The sequence below is a fragment of the Lepus europaeus genome, chromosome 17 (genome assembly GCF_033115175.1).
Source record: "Lepus europaeus isolate LE1 chromosome 17, mLepTim1.pri, whole genome shotgun sequence".
Lineage (NCBI taxonomy): Eukaryota > Metazoa > Chordata > Mammalia > Lagomorpha > Leporidae > Lepus > Lepus europaeus.
Window position 1 is genome coordinate 68,096,749 of NC_084843.1, and position 18,704 is coordinate 68,115,452.

An 18,704-nucleotide genomic window follows, 5' to 3' on the forward strand; every position below is an offset into this window, starting at 1 on the left:
CTCCCGCCTCCATCCTCATCCGCCTCCACCCTCCGTAACCCTCCCGGTCCCTGCACCCTTTTCCCTGTTCCCTGCCTGCCACCACCACCCCCCCGCCCCGGAAATGCTGCCTGTGCACTGGAGTGACTGCGACCCACCCCCTAACACCTCCCCCACCCCGAGCGGCATCTTTCCTGTGCGGCCTGCAGAGGGCAGCAGTGAGCCCCAGAGGACAAGTCATCCCCTGGGGTCTTGTCCCCAGCAGCAACCACACAGGAAAGTGCCCCCGTCCCTCGCCCCCCACCCTCCCTCCCTGCACTTTCAATGCATGTGGCATTTTATTCTTTTTTTTTTCTTCTTCTTCTCCCGTTGAAGGTCTGTTCCTCTTTCCAGATGGGTCCCACCCAGGCGTATAACAGCCAATTCATGAACCAGCCCGGGCCGAGGGGGCCTGCCTCCATGGGGGGCAGCATGAACCCTGCCAGCATGGCGGCTGGCATGACGCCCTCGGGGATGAGCGGCCCTCCCATGGGCATGAACCAGCCCCGGCCGCCCGGCATCAGCCCCTTTGGTACACACGGGCAGCGGATGCCCCAGCAGACCTACCCGGGCCCCCGGCCCCAGTCCCTTCCCATTCAGAGCATTAAGAGGCCATACCCGGGAGAGGTGAGTGTGGCAGCAGGCAGGCGGGCAGTGGGAGGTCTGGGCTGCCAGACACAGGGGCCACGGGCAGTGCCCGGCGCCACCTCTAAAACCATGGACCAAGAGGAAGGGTCTTGGGTTGGGAGTCAGTGCACCTGGGTTGGAGGCCTGGCCCTGCCATTTGCCACCTGGAAGAACCTGAGTAGGTCCCCCTGCCACCTCCAGTCCGTTTCCTCCTTTATGAATGCCAGTGACACGCCTCCATCCAGCCTGCCCGCCACCCAGGGTGTTGCTCATGAAGCGCTCTATCCCAGGCCAGCAGGTGGGGCTGTTGAGCAAGAAGTAGTTGCTGTTCCCACTTCCTGTGCTGGCTTTGGCGCTGGCTGGGTGATGGGCTCAGGGCCTCCTTGGGTTGCTCGTGCCCACGGGAAGACTCCCCCAGCCATCCACTGATTCGCTCCCCAAATGCCTGTGGAGACTGGGACGGGGCCAAAGCCCAGAGCCGGGAATTCAGTCCAGGTCTCTCGGGCGGGCAGCAGAAACCCAAGTACTTAAGCCGTCACCTGCTGCCCCCTGGGGTGTGCACTAGCAGGAAGTTGGATTCGGTCGGGAGCCAGACCATGTTATTGCAAGATGGGATACAAGTATCTTAACCAGCATCCTAATTACAAGGACAGTAAAGGCTTAAGCTGGGGCCCACAAGGGGATGACATACAGCAGGTTGTCCAGGACTCAACAAGAATCAGAGAAGACAGACTTCCTGGAGGGGGTGTCCACCTTCAGGAAAGAAGTTTGCAGCTACCACTGGCCTATCTGGGTGCTTGGATAAGGGTTTAGTTGTCCTTCAGAATCCCGACCCAGCAGACGTCTCCCTCGCTCCATGAAACCCCTGGCTGAGTCGGGGGCCCCAGCACACCCGTCCTCAGAAGGAGCTTCCTCTTCCTCTCTGGCCTCAGAAGCGTGGCCTTCAACTTGGCTTTGCAACAGTCAGGTGGCCAGATGATCAGGTCCATGCCGTTACCTTTCACATCCACTCTGGCCCCGGGCTGGGTGGCTTAGCAACTGCAGAGGCGTCCTGAGCTCAAGAGGGGGCCGTCAGGGTCTTCCTCATTGTCCAGGAGGCTGGGTCAAGGCCTGCCCCTGCCCCTGTGCCCCTGCCCCTGCCTGTCCTCAGGGGAGCTTTGAGCTCCCGTATCTGTCAGTCCAACCTCGGGACCACCAGCCCCAATGAGATTCCCAGTCACTGGCGCCAGCCCTTGCACGTGCCACAGCGCCAGGCTCCTGGCTGTCGCCTGCCACAAGACTCCTAGGTGTTTTTGCCAATCATCCTCTTCATAGCGTGCTGCTGCTCCCCAGCTAAAGCTGCCTGGCCCTGGACTGTGCCTCCAGGTGGTCCCTGCCCAGGGGGCCTCCACCTCCCCATGACACACTCATCCTGTGTTTGAACTGTTGGAACCTCAGGGTGACTTGCGTCAGGGCACCTGGTCCCACCTTGGCCTCTTCTCCAGCCTGGTGGGCAGGCAGGCATCAGCCACTTTCATACCTTAAGTGATGAGAGACAGTGTCATGCAGAGAGCAGCTGTATGGCCGCCGCGTGAGTCCCAGAACATTCTGCAGTCTGGCACGTACCCCCAGGCCCTTCATTCATTTGGTGAGCAGGCACTGATGGAGGCCCTGCCCTCTGCCAGCCTCCGGGGCGCAGCTGCTAGTTGGACCTGTAAGCCTAGAGGCCAAGGAGAGTGGCACTGTTGCTCTGTACATCGCCCCTCCCCAGTGGGGTGGTCTTGGTGCTCCAGCCTGGCTCTCCCAGCCTCTGCCTAGATGGCAGGGGGACCGTGGCCCAGAATTGAACCCAGGGTGTGGTGTGCTTGGTGTGGGGGATGGGACAGCCACCCAGAGTCAGCCCCAGAAGGCAGCAGCGTCAGTTGTCCAGTTGTCTGCATTCCTTGGTCACACTGAGGGACACGACCTGGATGCGTGCACTAGAGAGAGGCACAGGGGACTGGAGAGTGGAGCCCCTCCCAGTGGCCTGGACGAGTCTCTGCACGTGTCCTTGGAGACAGTTGGGCAGAAGGAATGTCCCTGGGGCTCAGGGCCAGGAGGGGCCACGGACGTCATGGGGTTCAGCCTCTCTCCTTGACAGGTGGGTGTGGGGGCGGGGCGGGGGAGTGCCTTTCGCAGGTGGAAACCATGGGGAGGCGGGCGTGCCCTGGTGTTCAGCTTAACAGCTCGGCTCCGTGTCACCTGACGACCTTTCCCTTGGCCTTTCTCTGCCACCACAGCCCAACTATGGAAACCAGCAATACGGACCAAACAGCCAGTTCCCCACCCAGCCAGGCCAGTACCCCACCCCCAACCCTCCGAGGCCGCTCACCTCCCCCAACTACCCCGGGCAAAGGATGCCGAGCCAGCCCAGTGCCGGGCAGTACCCGCCCCCCACGGTCAACATGGGGCAGTATTACAAGGTGAGTTCCCCTCCCCAGCCCCCGTGGGCACTGAGGGGCGGGCAGACATTCCCGGGTGTCCCCGTGTGCTGGAGCTGCGTTTCTGTGGCCAGGAGGACTGGCTGTCATTCCTGTTCTCATGGGCCTCAGTGCTTTCCTCTTCCTTACGGGTGGCATGGACAGGAAACGTAACAGGAAGTAGAGCACACTGTGAGCGATCAGGCACACAGCCCGGCGGTGTCCACACCGCCTTCTGAACTCCTCTCCCTGCCAGCCACAGTTACTACCGCTGTGATGTTGAATCTTTGGTCACCTAACCTGAAGGTGTGAGCGCAGTACTTAGACGCTGCAGCGTCCACTGGGGGTGCCTGTCTCCCTGTTGGACACTTGGGAGGCGTCTCACTCGTCACTTCTGAAATAGCACTAGGATGACCGTCTTCAGGGACGTGGGCTTCTCCTCCTTCAGGGTTCTTACAAAATACATTCTCGGGAGTAAAAAGACAGTTTTGGATTTCTCAGCCCAAGAACTGAAGCAGCTTACGGGGCATCTGCTGTGGAGGTTGGCTCTTGTGCTCCAGTGTCACTACCCTCAGCGCTCTTATGTCATAAACTCTCTGGCTATGTGAAAAGCTGCGGACAGACAGAGGCCAGCACCGGCCCCTGCCCACCCTGGCAGCCGCATCCCTGTCCCCCCGCAGGAGCTCCGAGCAGAAGGGAGAACAGGCTTCTGGCACTTTGCTACCCGCCACTCAGACCCTTGTCTGTCTTGTTTTCCTAGCCAGAACAGTTTAATGGACAAAATAACACCTTCTCGGGAAGCAGTTACAGCAGCTACAGCCAAGGGAATGTCAACAGGGTACGTGCTGACTTCCGTTCTAAAAGTTCCAACCCACAGGCAGTTGTTGGCATTTCGGAGTGCACACCCTTCCTACCCCAGCCTCTCGGGACATCTGGGGGGGTCCACGGTGGGGGTGCACTTCCTGGTCACTTGCTCTGGGGCACAGACATGCCCAGGACTGAATCTATTGCCCCAAGTGGGTGAGCTGAGGCTAGGTGTGGGCCTGGCTAGTCCGGGAAGCAAATGAGGCCAGGTGTGAGGGGGTGTGGGCCCCGGGGAAGCAGGCACTTGCTGGGGTGGGTGGGGTGGGGCTGCAGGCTGTTGATGTGGGCAGCTGTACACTCCTCACAGAGTGGACTAGACAAGTCCCTGCCCCTGGAGCCGCAGCCTGCCCAGTGGTGGGGGCGTTGCGTCCACCTGACACAGGAGAGGCTCAGATGGGGGGGGGGGGGCACTTGCCAAGCCCCCATGTCTCCTGGGGGAGGAAGAGACACACAGTGGGCTCTCCCCCGGGGTGGAATGGGGTGTGGGCCCATAGCCACGGCCCCTTCTTTGTCCCTGCAATTATAACCTACATGTGCTTTCTCTCTCCCTCCAGCCTCCCAGGCCAGTTCCTGTGGCAAATTACCCCCACTCGCCTGTCCCAGGGAACCCCACACCCCCCATGACCCCCGGGAGCAGCATCCCCCCCTACCTGTCCCCCAGCCAAGACGTCAAACCTCCCTTCCCGCCTGACATCAAGCCAAATATGAGTGCCCTGCCGCCGCCCCCAGGTGAGGGTCCCACCAGAGCAGTAGGGTAAGGGGGAGCAGAGAGCAGAGCAACGCCACCCAGAGGGACGGGGGAGATGGAGGTGGGGCCGCCCACAGCCTTTCACACCACCTGCCCGGAGGCTGGGAGGGAGGGCAGCTCCCAGCTGCAGAAGAGGGGGCTTGCAGAGCATGGGGTTGAGTGGGGAAGAAGTGGGGTCTGGCGGGACAGGGGCACGGCCCAGCACCTGCATCCGGCCCACCGTGGGTGGTGTCGGAGCCCACCCAGGCTCACCCGGCCCCCCCTGCCCACCCAGCCAACCACAACGACGAGCTACGGCTCACCTTCCCCGTGCGGGACGGCGTGGTGCTGGAGCCCTTCCGCCTGGAGCACAACCTAGCTGTCAGCAACCACGTGTTCCACCTGCGGCCCACGGTCCACCAGACGCTGATGTGGAGGTGAGCGAGGCTGCGCGAGGCGCCTGGGGTCACTTCCCTGGGCCCCCTGCGGGCAGCAGCATCTTGCTGTCACTTTCGCCTGCTCGGCATCACTGGCTGGGCTCCGCCCTGGCGGGACGTCACAGGGAATGTGGAGGCCCTGGGGGTGAATGAACCACCCAGGTGTCATGGCCCTCGGGTGGGGAGTAACTCACCCAGCCTGGTCCTGAGTGCTGGGACAGGCATGTGCTTGGGACACCCACATCCCACATTGAAGTGTCCTGGGTTCGAGTTCCATCTCTGCTTCCGATTCCAGCTTCTGCTAGTGTGTCCCCTGGGAGGCAGCAGATGATAGCCCAAGTACCTGGGTCCCTGCCACCCACGTGAGAGACTGAGATACAGTTCCAGGCTCATGGCCCAGCCCCGGCTCTTGTGAGCACTTGGGGAGTGAACCGGCACGTGGGAAATCCATGTCTCTCTGCCTTTTGGATAAATGGAAATACAAAAGATTGAGAGGGGAAGAGTGGCTGGGACCCAAGGGCTGACTTGGCAGGACGGAACGGCAATCGTGAACTTGAACGTGAGCCCCCGTGTTGAGTGTGGTCTGCTTTGATCCTGGGAGTAGGCACTGCCTTCCTCTTTGACAGAGAACTGAGAGCAGATAAGTGAGCTGATGCCTGTGAACCCTCCCAGCTAGCGAGGGGCCGGGCCAAGACTGGGGCCTGGGTCTCCTGGGTGACGGATCCCGTGGGTTTCCCTCACCTGGGTCCTTTGCTCTCAGGCAAGGCTCTGGCTCACCCTGCCTGGGACTGGGGGTGCCACCCGGGCCCCCACTGCCACCAGCTGCCCAGAGAGCATCTTAAGGGCTAGAGAGGGACTCCCACTGGGCATGTGCACACTCATCCACTCGCGCACACACACACGTACACACATGCCTTGCCACTGCCTCCCCTGGGCTGAGCTGGCTACAACAGTGCTCTGGGAGAGAGCTGGCATGCGCAAGCATTCAGGACGCTTGGGCTGGAGGGCACGAGCTGGGCTGGGGCCCCTGCTCACCCACTCTCCTTACCTGGGAGTGCCCTTGCCCGAGAGGCCACCTGCTGTCTGCATGGTTGGCCCACGTGTGTGGGACATACAGAGCCCCTTTGCTGATGCACGCTCGGGGCCCACCTCTTGGGGTCTGCAAAGCAGAGAGAACTCTGGCCTGGGAGGGCTGCTGCACTGGGGGTCTGGAGACAGCAGAGTCAGCCCCACAGCTGGTTCTGTCAACAGCATGTCCACCTTTGTCCCTGTGCCTCTGTCCTGGGGGACAGCCAGTTAACCTTTACAGGGGAGGGGACACTGGGGACACAGAGCTATGGAATGCAGTGGCGGGAATGACCGGGGAATGTGGTACAGGGCTGGCCTTTGATTGGAGATGTGCAAAGGGCGATCTCCAGGCTGCAAGGGGAGAGCTCAGGCTGGAGGAGCAGCCGAGACTGGGGACAGGGCCCTGTAGGACCCGGGTAGTAGCACCCTTCAAGGTGCACTGTCCCCTCGCAGAGCCCACCTGAGCCCCCACCCCCACCCCCACCCCAGGTCCGACCTGGAGCTGCAGTTCAAGTGCTACCACCACGAGGACCGGCAGATGAACACCAACTGGCCGGCCTCGGTACAGGTCAGCGTCAACGCCACGCCCCTCACCATCGAGCGCGGCGACAACAAGACCTCGCACAAGCCCCTGCACCTGAAGCACGTGTGCCAGCCGGGCCGCAACACCATCCAGATCACCGTCACCGCCTGCTGCTGCGTGAGTGCCGTGGGCGGGCAGGGAGAGCTGCTGGGCCCCTCCCGTAGGTCTCTGCCTCTACAGCCAGCCAAGGAGCCTTCCAGAACCACGCAGGGCAGGCATATCAGAGTGCCTGGTTCAAGTCCCTGCTCCTCTGCTTGCCATCCACACTAGCTTCCTGCTAGTGCATACTGGGAGGCAGCAGGTGATGGCTCAATTGCTTGGGCCCCTGTCACCCAACTTGGGAGACCCAGATGGAGTTCTGGACCCCTGGCTTTGGCCTGGCCCAGACCTGGTTGTGATGGGCATTTAGAGAGTGAACCAGCAGATGGAAAAATCCTTGTCTCTCTCTTTCTGTCACTCTGCCTATCAAGTAGGTGAAAATGAGTTAAAGGTTAAAGCAAAGAAGACAGCCACTCTCAGGGACGTACAGGGCCTCTCTGCAGGCTAGAGCCGCTGTACCTTGGCTTCAGGCTTGGCCTCTTCCTGTTCATACCCAGCTCTGCACACCCTCTCTGTACCTCTCAAAGCTATATTCTGTTCTTGCCTCATTTGCAAGAAGTATTCATATCCTAACTCCCCTTTGCCCAGACCAGCTGCGCTCAATGCAGAGCTAACTCTCGCCCTTCTCCACCCAGCCCTGATGTCCTGAGTCTTGTGCATGTGCACACTGTGTGTGTGTGTGTGTCCCTCTAAGAGACCGTGGCCTGGCACACAGAGCTTGTAAGGCGAAATATACCGCCTGCCTTGCTCTGCTGGCTTCCCTGGGAGACGCAGCAGGAAGAGATGCTGTGATCCTGAAATTACAAGATAGGTGCACCCAGAGATAGGAGGCACAGGACCGCAGATGCTGTGTGAGGCTGACAGCGGCTGGCCCAGAGCAGAGGCAGAGTGGTGACCCAGGCCTGGGTCCCAGGCTCACATAGGGTGCAGGACACACCCTGGCTTCTGGGGCTCTATCTCCTGCAGAGGCATCCCTGAGTGATTGTGGGAGCCTGGGGGTGGGGACAGAGGCTGGGGGCGGAGCCTGAGCAGCCCTCTCTCCCGCAGTCCCACCTTTTCGTGCTGCAGCTGGTGCACCGGCCCTCCGTCCGCTCTGTGCTGCAAGGTCTCCTTAAGAAGCGCCTCCTGCCCGCGGAGCACTGCATCACGAAGAGTGAGTCGGGTGGGGACGGGGGAGCCAGGCCCAGTCCCGCCGGGTGGGGACGGGGGAGCCAGGCCCAGTCCCACTGGAGCTCCGGCTGAGCAGGAGTCCCTGGTCACCCTGGACCGACCTTTGGCTCCAGCATGTCACCCCGAGTTCCTGAGCCCCGGTGCCCAGTCTCGCCTTTTGCTGTTATGATGCTCAGATGAGTCCGGGTACCATAGGGCTTGACAGGAGTTCTGTGACCTGCCCCAATACACGATGGCCACAGCAGACTGAAACAAAAAAGGTCGTGCTTCAGACAGGCCAGGTGGGCCTGCTGGAGGAGGTGATGGCCTGAGCCAAGCCTTGAGGATGGGAGGATTTGGGGAAGGAATCGTCACCGGGCGGGGGGTTCCAGACCGGCCTTCTTGCTGCAGCAGTACCTGCTCAAACTCTGGAGGGAGGGGCTTGGCTTAGAATCCGCTGGTTCAGAGGGGGCCGCCAGGCGGGGCGGTGCCCTGCCGCTCTGCTCCCTTGGATCTTACTCCCTCACCTTGTCTCCTTGACCCCAGGCAGGCTTCCCTTTGCATTGGCGGGGTTTGCAGAATTCCGAGCGAAAGCGCCTAAGAGGGCTCCTCGCTGACCCACTAGATCAGAGCAGTGCCTGGCCGGGCTTCTGCAAGCTTTGCACAGAGCTCCCAGCTCCTAGTGAGGGCCGGGCCTGATGCCTGGGTTGGGGCCCTGCAGCACCTCTACACGCATCGCTGGGGGAGCTGCCCTCCAGGGCACCTACTGAGCTGAGGCCAGGGCGTGCTCTTGTCCAGCGAGGGACCTCGCCAGGGGCTTGTGGGGTGGAGGGGGGTCAGGGGAAGGAACCAGTCGTGTTCGAGCCACGGGAGGGAGCAGGAGATGTGCAGACCACCCCCTAGGCAGGACCACCCCTCACCTGCCTGTACCTCCTGTCCACAGTCAAGCGCAATTTCAGCAGCGTGGCTGCCTCGTCAGGCAGCACGACCCTCAACGGGGAGGACGGCGTGGAGCAGACGGCCATCAAGGTGTCTCTGAAGTGCCCCATCACATTCCGCCGCATCCAGCTGCCTGCCCGGGGCCACGACTGCAAGCACGTGCAGGTGGGCCCCCCGAGGCCTGTGGCTGACCGCTGGCCGTCAGCAGGCAGCCTCACTCGCTCCTTAGCTGGCATGTATCCTTGGAGCCCTGCCCCCACCAATGTCAGGTGCCAAGGCTGGTCTGGGACCTGAGAGCAGGCTGCCTCTGCCCGGCGAGCTGCTGTATCCAGGCCCTTGGCCTGAGCAGGTGCGCCTCAGGAGCTGGCTGCGGAATAAGTGGCTATCACAGTCCGGGTGGGCTGGGCCACATACAGGGCTGGAAGGCGTTCGCGGGCAGGGCCCGCTCAGGGAAGGTCTCTCCGAAGAGTCCAAGAACCGGGGCCTGAAGCGTGCAGAGGGGCCATCATCTTCAGCTCCACCTGTGTAGCCAGCTGGTGCCCGAGGGCTTCCTGATGGGGCAGGGGGAGAATGTCGTGGGCACGATGGCTTCGTCCCCTGTGCCCTCTGCGCCTGGGCTGGGGCTGTCACGGGGTCGGAGCAGTGCGTGGGCTGCAGCAGAGGGCTTCCCAGAGGACACTGGCTCTGGGGTGTCTGGGGCATGGCAGGTGGCGCCACGGATGCTGCAGCCCGCCAAGGCATTCTGGAGTCAATGTGACCGCCTCCCGTAGGGCTGCAAAGAGTGGTGTGGCTTTCACCCCACCCAGCCTTAGCCCTGGGTCTCTCCCACTCCCTCCCTCCCTCCCTGGCAGGGAAGTTGCCCTGAGGGCTGCCAAGGCAAGGCCAGGCAGTTTCCGTCACTCTTGGTCTCACCTGTCTGTCTGTCTGTCTGTCTCTGGCCTCTGCAGTGCTTTGACCTGGAGTCGTACCTGCAGCTGAATTGTGAGAGAGGGACCTGGAGGTGTCCTGTGTGCAAGTGAGTGACACCGCCCGCGGACCACAGAGGGATCGGGCCCTGTTGGCTTCCCCCTTGCCCTGCCCTTGAGGGTCCAGCCCCTCCACCTGCCCTAAAAACAAACCAGAGGAGCCTCGCCTAGCAGACAGGCACAGGTCCCCAGGGCTGTGGGCGGCCCCTTTGGATCCAGCTGTCACCTGTGCTTCCGACAGTAATCAGCGGGGGGCAGGCCCTGGCTGACACTGGGGAGGACTGGGCTGTGCGTCTACCTTTGGGTCCAGGAGCAGAGACTAAACGCCCTTTCCTTTTCCAGTAAAACCGCTCTCCTCGAGGGCCTTGAGGTGGATCAGTACATGTGGGGGATCCTGAATGCCATCCAACAGTAAGTGGGCCCCAGCTGGGGGCAGGGAGGGGGGCAGCAAGAATACAGCCTGCATTGAGGGAGGTTAGCACTCGGACAGCCTGACCCAGAGCTCTTGCCTCCCTGGACTTAACCTTGGGAGCTTCTGGACCTAGGCACCAATGAACTTTCCAGAAGAGACTAAACTCAGCCAGGGCAGGAGGCTGACCCTGCCACACAGCTGCTCCGTGGGTGGGAGACCTTGGGCCAGCATCGCTGAGCCCAGGCTCTGCCCCCTGTGACGCCCCTCCCACCTCCCGCAGCTCCGAGTTTGAAGAAGTCACCATCGACCCCACGTGCAGCTGGCGGCCGGTGCCCATCAAGTCAGACCTGCACATTAAGGACGACCCCGATGGCATCCCCTCCAAACGCTTCAAGACCATGAGTCCCAGCCAGATGACGATGCCCAACGTCATGGAGATGATCGCAGCCCTGGGCCCCGGCCCGTCCCCCTACCCGCTCCCTCCTCCCCCTGGGGGCACCAACTCCAATGACTACAGCAGCCAAGGTGGGTGAGGCCAGACCAGGCCCAGTCAGGGCACAGGGCTTCTGCGCTGATGGTAGCAAGTGCAGGGTGTGGGGGACAAAGAGGCAGGCCTGACACACTCCCCAGAGACAGTCCCTGGATCCCAGGTCCTGGGAAGACGGCCAGCTTAGCTGGGTCACGCAGCTGCTGTCTCCTCCCCAGCTGCTAACAGCAGCTTCTCGGGGCTGCTAACAGCACACCCCCCAGAGTTCTGGGCCCCTCCCCAGGCCCCCAGTGTTTTTCTGGGACATCTGTGTTGTCCCTGTCCCTTGCAGTTTTCCCACCCTCTCAGGGACAGAATGCAAGCACCAAGAGCCACAGCCTTTGGCCACCAAGATCACCATCCCAGGCTCTTAACTCTCCAGCTGCCCTGACCACGCTTCACCCCTAGTGCCACTTGGTTCCTCCCTCGAGCACAAGGTGTAGCAGGTGCCCCAGCAGGACTCCAGGTCTTAGGTCCCCAGGCAAGGAGAGGCTCAGAGACATTCACTCACTTTGCCCAAGTCCCACAGCGTGCCCAGGGCCCCAGCTCCCCAGCACGCTGGCCCTCGGCATCGGCTTGCGGCAGAGCGTGCAGAGGCCAGACAGCTGCTACTGCTATTGTCCTCGAGAGTCTGGGCTTGGGCTTTGGGCTTGGTTCTTCCCACTTAACCAAAGGTGGCCTCACAGGGGCAGATCCCATGAAAGCTAGCTTCGGGTTCGGCCCAGTTCCATGTCCTCTGCTCCCTGCAGGAGCCTTGCCCGCCCGCTCTCTCCCCTCTGCCACTCCTCTGCGATAGAGCGGCCCACGGCCTGGGGTGCCTGGGACAGGGCAAGGCTGTCCCACTGCTCCTTTGCACAGCCCAGGCGCCTACGGCTGCAGGCACTGATGCCAGCCTGGCAGGAGGCAGAAGACCTGGCTCTCGATTTCACACCCCAAAGAGCGTGACCATCTTCCCTCTGGCTGAGCCTTTCTCCCCATCTCGTTCCCTCCCCCAGGCAACAACTACCAGGGCCATGGCAACTTTGACTTCCCCCACGGGAACCCCGGCGGGACGTCCATGAACGACTTCATGCACGGGCCCCCCCAGCTCTCCCACCCCCCGGACATGCCCAACAACATGGCCGCCCTCGAGAAACCCCTCAGTCACCCCATGCAGGAAACTGTGAGTACCTCTTCCTCGCCCCTCGGCCTGCCCACCGCCCGCCCCCCCGCCCCACGCCCCAGCTGTGCTCTGGGGCTGACAGAGGGAGAGGGTGTTCCTCCTGGGACCTGTGTGATGCGGGCACCCTGGCTCCCTCCCACGCAAAGAGAGGATGAGAGCTGGGTCTGGGACTCAGGAGAAAGCGAGCGGCTCGACAGGCTGAGCTGTGAGCTCGGCTCTTTCCCCCAGGGCTTCAGGCTCCATGGCCGTCGGGGAAGCCTCAGGCCGCTCCTGGCCACAGGCACACACCGGCACACCCTCGCGCGACTGCACCTGCTTCCAGCCACCCAGGGTTTTGTCCCAAACCCAGGCCCTTACTCCCCCCAGGTCTGATCTTCAGATGCTAGTGAGTCTCCTAGCACCCCCTGTTGCTATGGAAGCCCCCCTGTGCCAGCCCGAAGTCTTCCCTCCCCGCAGCCCCGAGAGCAGTGGGAAGAGGCCCAGCTGTCCTCCACAGTTCTCTTGTGAGCACTGGAGGAGCCCGCTCAGTGTAGCCAAGCTCCGGGGCAGGCTGATGCCCAGTGTGCTCATGGATGGCGGTGCCTGGGTGGAGGAAGAGCAGCTGGGGTTTTGGGGAAACAGAGGCCCAAGGGCTGCTTGTCTGAGGCCTTGGTCAGTCTGGTCACTTACCTTCGTGGCAGCAGGGCCAATCGCTGAGGTCCTAGCAGTGGGCCCCAGGCTACAGCAGCCAGAGATGGGCCAGTAGTGATGGGCAGTAGGCTTCGGGGCTGGAGAGGCCCAGGAAGACGTGGCGTCTGCATTATTGTGCACACACCTGGCGCTACGTAGCTCTGCCGCTGGGCCCAGGGCTGTCCTGTGGGCCGGCGAGAATCTGCCTTTAGGTGAGGGGCACTACACCACTTCCCCCAAGACCCCAGGACAGCAGCCTGAGCTGCGTTCCAACGTTTGCAAGTTCCTCTCCACCCTGTGGGCGCTTCTCTTGACCCTCATCCTTAAGCAGAGCTCCCAGGACCACCACATCCCGTGCCTGGGTGACACCCAGACCGCCTCCACACCCTAGACCCCACAAACTGCACACAGCAGCGGGAATGCCATGTACTTCCTGTCACCCACAAGGCTCGCTCCTGCCTCTGTTGGCCTCACTGCCAGGGTTCCGTGCACAATCAGCCCGTGGGTTGACTTGAGAGTCGCCCCACGATGCTGCCTACGTATGTCCTGTCCTTTTTTGCTTTTGAGCTCTCGCCAGAGTACAGCTGTGCCAGGTGGGGTGGCGTGGTCACAGGTAGACCTGCACCCCGCTTGCCCGGGTGAAAGCAGCCCGGCCCCCAGCTGAGCATGTGTGCACCAGGGGTGGCTGGAAGACCCTAACCGAGCACTGGTGTCCCCAAGGCCTCGCGTGCCAGGCAGCAGATTGACAGGTGTCTCAGCAGAACATAGAAAACCCCTACCCTTCTGGGCTCTGAGACATTTCCAGCCAGCGTCAGGATCAAGGCGGCGGCCTGCCCTGAGCTGGGCTGTTCACTGCGGTGGGGAGCCCCTCGCTGCTCCCCCAGGGCTGGGTCAGATGTCCCCATGCACAGATGGGAGCCTCGAGCTGGCCGGTCACTGGCAGCTGTGGTAGCCCCTTAGGTCATCCCACACATGGGATCCCAGGACGCTGTGCTGCCTGAGGCTTTATTGGGATGGAGCTGTGCAGCCTGAGATGAGGCCTGGGGGACAGCTTTGGGAGACACAGGAAGAGGAGCCGGGGTCTGGGGAGCACTGTGGGGGCACAGCTGCCTTTTCCACACTCATGAGGGATGGCCATGCAGGTGCTTTCTGTGTGGCCCAGAAAACAGGGCAAGGCCGAGGGGAACTGACCGGGGCCAGGAAACCTCCGGTCTCCCCACTGCTGGTTCCATGGAGTGGCCTGGTATGTGAGGGTGACCCCTCCCTGGTGGAGTGCCAGGCTGTAGCCTCTCCCCCGCAGTGATAACTGCCAGCTGATAGTCACCAGCCCCAGGCTCAGCAGGGAGCCCCTCCGTAAGTGCCCTGGGAGGCCTGGAGGTGCTCCGATGTCCTTGGCCACCCCAGCCGGCCCCGCTCCACCCCTCTGGACATGCGCAGAGTCCACACCCGGCGGCAGGCTCTCAGGGCCTCAGGCACCCAGCGTCGCTCCTCTGGCAGGGGCCCTGTTGGGGCGCTGGCCCCGTCCCGAGCTGCACGCCCGCCCATGCTGTCTGTCCGTGTCTGCTCCCCGCCACCCAGCCGGCCCCGCGGCCTGCACCCGCGCCGCCCCGGGAACATGCCCATTTTGCTTCTCCATCCTGCCCTCGCTGTTGTCATTGTGACGGTGTCCGGGTGGGGAGGCGGAGCGGCAGGGCCGGCTCCCAGTGTCCATGCTCGTCTCGGGGGGGCCCTCCTCCCCGTCCCGCAGGCCTGGGAGGCTCCACACGGCCTCCAGGAGGAGGCTCCTGTGTGTGTGTATGTGTGTGTGTGTGTGCGCGTGCGCGGAGCTGTGCAGAAGGGGCTCTGCTGGGGGTGTGTGCTGCCCTGGATGTGTGGGGTTTCGTTTCTCCAGGCATCCGTGGCTGTGCCGCGTCACCTCACCTCTCTCTCTCTCCCGCTCTCTCCTCCTCGCAGATGCCACACACTGGCAGCTCTGACCAGCCCCACCCCTCCATACAACAAGGTTTGCACGTTCCACACCCCAGCAGCCAGTCAGGGCCTCCATTACATCACAGTGGGGCTCCTCCTCCTCCTCCTTCCTCCCAGCCTCCCCGGCAGCCGCCACAGGCCGCTCCCAGCAGCCATCCACACAGCGACCTGACCTTTAACCCCTCCTCAGCCTTAGAGGGTCAGGCCGGAGCGCAGGGAGCGTCCGACATGCCGGAGCCTTCACTGGATGTAAGTTGGGGTCACCACTCGCCAGGCCTGGCGCCGGGACCCGCCCAAGAGAAGGGGGGGTGTGGTGGGTGGGCGGCGGGCGGGCCCCAGCCAGTGCCCTCTGGCTCCTGAGCCAGGAAGCCCCATAGCGTGCAGGTGTCACGGAGATCCCCAATGCCCTTGGCCACTGCCCTGCTGCCCCCTAGTCCTGACCCACCTCACACGCAAGCCCCCACAGGCTCCTTCGGGCCTGGGGTCTGGAGGCAGCAGCGGGTGGCCCGTGCCCCTGCTGCACCCTCCCGCCCCGTCCCTTCCCCCAGGTTGAGCCTGCCATTTCTGTGTCTGCCACCGATCTGGCCCTAGGCAGGGGAGGGGCTGGAGTGACAGGGCCCCTCTGTCTGTCTTGCTGGTGTGTGTCTGTCTCCAGTTCTCTCGTCCACCTGTTGTGCATGCTCTGCTTCCGCTTGCTCCATCGCTCACTCCCAGGTGCCCCCGTGGGGGAGGGGGTGGTGAAGTCAGCCTCGGGGCATAGCCGGGCCAGCAGGTGGGAGCCGGCGCCCACTTTGAGGCCTGAGCCAGCTGGCAGGGGCCACTGGATGATGGCGGCCTGTTGGCTGGACACAGCTCTTGTCCCTCCCTCGCCTGCCCTGCCCCTGGGAGCCCAGCCTGTGCCCAGCCCACACCCCTCGTGTTGCCATCCCTCAGCCACTGGCGTCCCCTTCGCAGCCCCACGCTGTCACCCCCAGCCCGCAGCATCTGGGAAGCTTTGTGGTGGGCAGGGCTCAGTGTGCAGACCCGGCCGAGGGCACTTTGAGATTCAACCAGGAGGCTCCCCTGTGAGACAGCAGGCGGCCAAGGGCCACGGGGCAGAGGGAGAGGCAGTCTGCGGCCTCCGCCAGCCACAGAGCCACCAAAGAGGAGCCAGCTCTAGGGAGAGGCCCCGGGGTGCCGGGAGCTGCAGGGACCACAGCCCCGCCCCTGGTGCTCGTTCGAGAGGCCTGGCTGTGTGGCTCCTCCCGCAGCGGCTCGTTGGCGTGGGCCCAAGCCGGCAGAGGACACCCAGCAAGACGAAGCCCCCTGCCCTGACATGGGGCCCTCTCAGCTCTTCCAGCCTGAGAAGGGCCGGTGCAGCCTGGGTCTCAGCAGCTGGGCCAGGCACCCGTCCCCACTACTGTGCAGGGAGTGTGGGTAAGACCCTGGCAAGACGCAGCGGCCAGACTGTGTGTGGTGGCCGCTGGCCACCCCAGCCCCAGATGCAGCACTGTCAGCTCTTCCTCTCTGGGCTGGGACCCTGGGGACACCCGGGGGGTTGGGAGTATGTGGGCCACCTCCTAGACGGCCCTTCAGCTGGACGTCCGTGCGTCTTCTTTTCCAGCTCCTTCCAGAACTCACGAACCCCGACGAGCTCCTCTCCTACTTGGACCCCCCTGACCTGCCAAGCAATAGTAACGATGACCTCCTGTCTCTCTTTGAGAACAACTGAGGGCCCCCCCTCTGTCGGGGCCCGCCCTCCCCACTCAGCCTCCTTACCCTGTCTGTCCCACACACTTTCCCTCCCCAAGAGCCCTCCCCTGCTGCAGCCTCAGCGTGGAGGAGGCGAGGAGGGCACCCCGGGGAGGCCGTGTGGATCTGCAGCCCACGTCCTGCCTGTCCGCTTGGGCTTGGGCCCACGCTCCGAGCAGGCCCCGAAGACGACCCCCTGAGGGGGACCCGGCCCAGTGAGTGGTGCACCTGACTACGGCGGCGGCGGCAGCGGCTTCAGGTGCACCTGCCAGTGCTCCCAAGGTTCTTCCATTTTCTAGACTGTAGCCCTGCCTCCCTGCTTCCTGGCCCAGAGCCTCCTTCGAGTGACTACAGAGCCTGAGAGAAGGCCTCCCCAAAATCCAGGGGGGGGCCCAGACCTTGGAGGAGCAATGACAGCTCGTGGCAGTGAGATCGGTCTGCCCACCACCACCACCACCACCGAAAAGCACAAACCTCTGGGAAAGAGAACATCTCTCGGGGGCCAAGGGTCATCCGGTTGACCCCTGACCTCTAAGCCAAGCCACCCTGTCAGCACTCTCAGACAATGGAGAAAGACACGATTCTGTGTTTGAGAGAGGGTCTGCCCCTCTTGCTTGGGCACTGGTGCAAAAGGGGCCCGGGGCCTCCCCGCAGCCAGGACAGTGCATGGGGGGGCCTGTGACCTTTGGACTCAGACCAGGGCCAGGCCTTGGAGGGCAGAGAGTACGTGTGCATGCACCCAGCAGACAGTGCGTCCTCTGCTGTGGCCCAGGGCACCCACCGCCACTGGAGTCAAACTTGGAGCTTTGCTCCAAGCCACTCCCCGTTTGCAAGTGGCAACAATGGTGTTGGACTTGGACAGAAAGCAAATCATTTCTCTCCGTGTGTTCTGTTTCCGGTCCCCACCCACCTCCCCCGAGACTGTGCCACGGGACAACATGCTTCCCTCTGTGTCCTGGTTGTCCCCATCCAGCCCAACAGCATGGGGGGATGGTGGCAAGGCAGGGAGGCACATGTGCAGGCTTGGTAGCCAGGGACCCGGTTTGGATGTCTCTCCGGCCTCCGGACAGTCTCTCTCCTGCACCTGGGGCTGCAGCCCTACTGTCACCTTGTATGCGGGATATCCCTGCGGGCATCCCGTGGTGTTCTGTGGCAGCTTTGGACACTGCCCTGGGTTGCCAAGCCTCGTCTCCCCTCCGTGTCCACCCTGACCAAAAGCCCAGCCCGCACTCCTGCTCGCCGCAGCGGGAGCAGCCTCCAATCTGCCCTTCGCTGCACGGCTCTGTCTGGCTTTGCACTCCCTGGGGAGCGTGTCCCCGCATCCAGTTGGTTCCAGGCTCATCGGTGCCCCCCGAGCCGCGTGGCCTCTGGTGATGCCGGGTTGTCCGGTCACTTGGGTCGTGTCTATAAGTTCTCTGCGCCCTTTCCTGCTGCTGCCTGGGGTCTTCCCCTGGCCTCCCGTCCAGTGCCAGTGTCCCCGGCCACTGTCTATCGCCCCGTCTCCTTCTGTGTGGTGGGTGGTCGCCAGCACTCTGTGGATTGTACCGGAAAGGTGGCCCCGGCTGTGGACTTCCGTCACCGCACACGGCACGAGGGTCTCTGCAGGAGCTGTTGTCCCCGCCACCACCACCCTCTCCCCGGGCCTTTTTTTTTCCCTTGTCCTGTCGTCCAGGTTTTTCCAAATAGCATTCAGTATGCAAATCAATTATTTTAAGAAACGCTTTTGTAAATATCTTTGTGAATATTTTAGTATCGTCTTTGATAATATTCAACATTTTCATGACCTGGTTATAGCCTTTGCTGGTGTTTTTAAAATACCCTGACTCAATGACAAAAATGGAGTCCTCTTTTTTTCTTTTTTCTTCTTTTTTTTCTTTTTCTTTTTTTTTTTTTTTAAAAAAAAAACAACAAAAACAAAAAAGCAACCAGGGCTATTTGTACAGATGAGGGGCACCCAGAGCGAGTGGCTGCGCCGGGGACTGGGAGACCAAGCAGCCGCCGTCCAGCGCCGGCTCCTGTCAGCGGGCGGGGACAGGATGGAGCCAGGGGTTGTGGCCTGGCAGCTGGCCACACTCTGGCTCAGACCATCTGCCCCAGACAGACTTCATGGATGCCTGCCTTCGGAGTTTCGGCTCCCTGCCGTGGGGTGCTTGGCCCCAGAAGGGCCTGCCTGGGGTCCGTGCTGGTTCCTACCCGACTGCGCCCAGACCTCTCTGTGGCTCCAGTCAGAGTCCAGACGCTCCCTGAAGCCCAGGCTCCTGGCACCTGCTCCAGCCATCTCTGGGCTTGGCACCTGAGGTTGGGCCCTGGGTCACCTCCCAA

General features: G+C 62.5%; 1 protein-coding gene across 4 annotated transcripts in view; it reads left to right on the top strand.

Moving 5' to 3' along the window:
• The window catches only part of ZMIZ1 (zinc finger MIZ-type containing 1), a 213,501-nt gene extending 195,233 nt beyond the window's left edge, over positions 1–18,268 (top strand). For 2 of the 4 annotated variants that reach the window (XM_062215317.1, XM_062215318.1), the window contains 14 exons: positions 355–645; positions 2,904–3,086; positions 3,844–3,921; positions 4,502–4,676; positions 4,970–5,111; positions 6,669–6,879; positions 7,909–8,014; positions 8,954–9,114; positions 9,897–9,964; positions 10,257–10,325; positions 10,607–10,851; positions 11,848–12,014; positions 14,637–14,900; positions 16,255–18,268. In XM_062215317.1, the coding sequence (XP_062071301.1) occupies positions 355–645; positions 2,904–3,086; positions 3,844–3,921; positions 4,502–4,676; positions 4,970–5,111; positions 6,669–6,879; positions 7,909–8,014; positions 8,954–9,114; positions 9,897–9,964; positions 10,257–10,325; positions 10,607–10,851; positions 11,848–12,014; positions 14,637–14,900; positions 16,255–16,362 (2,268 nt within the window). In that variant the 3' untranslated portion in view covers positions 16,363–18,268. The remainder of the gene's footprint in view (positions 1–354; positions 646–2,903; positions 3,087–3,843; positions 3,922–4,501; positions 4,677–4,969; positions 5,112–6,668; positions 6,880–7,908; positions 8,015–8,953; positions 9,115–9,896; positions 9,965–10,256; positions 10,326–10,606; positions 10,852–11,847; positions 12,015–14,636; positions 14,901–16,254) is intronic. The other 2 variants (XM_062215319.1, XM_062215320.1) reach the window with 2 other exon arrangements.
• The last annotated feature ends 436 nt before the right edge of the window (positions 18,269–18,704 follow it).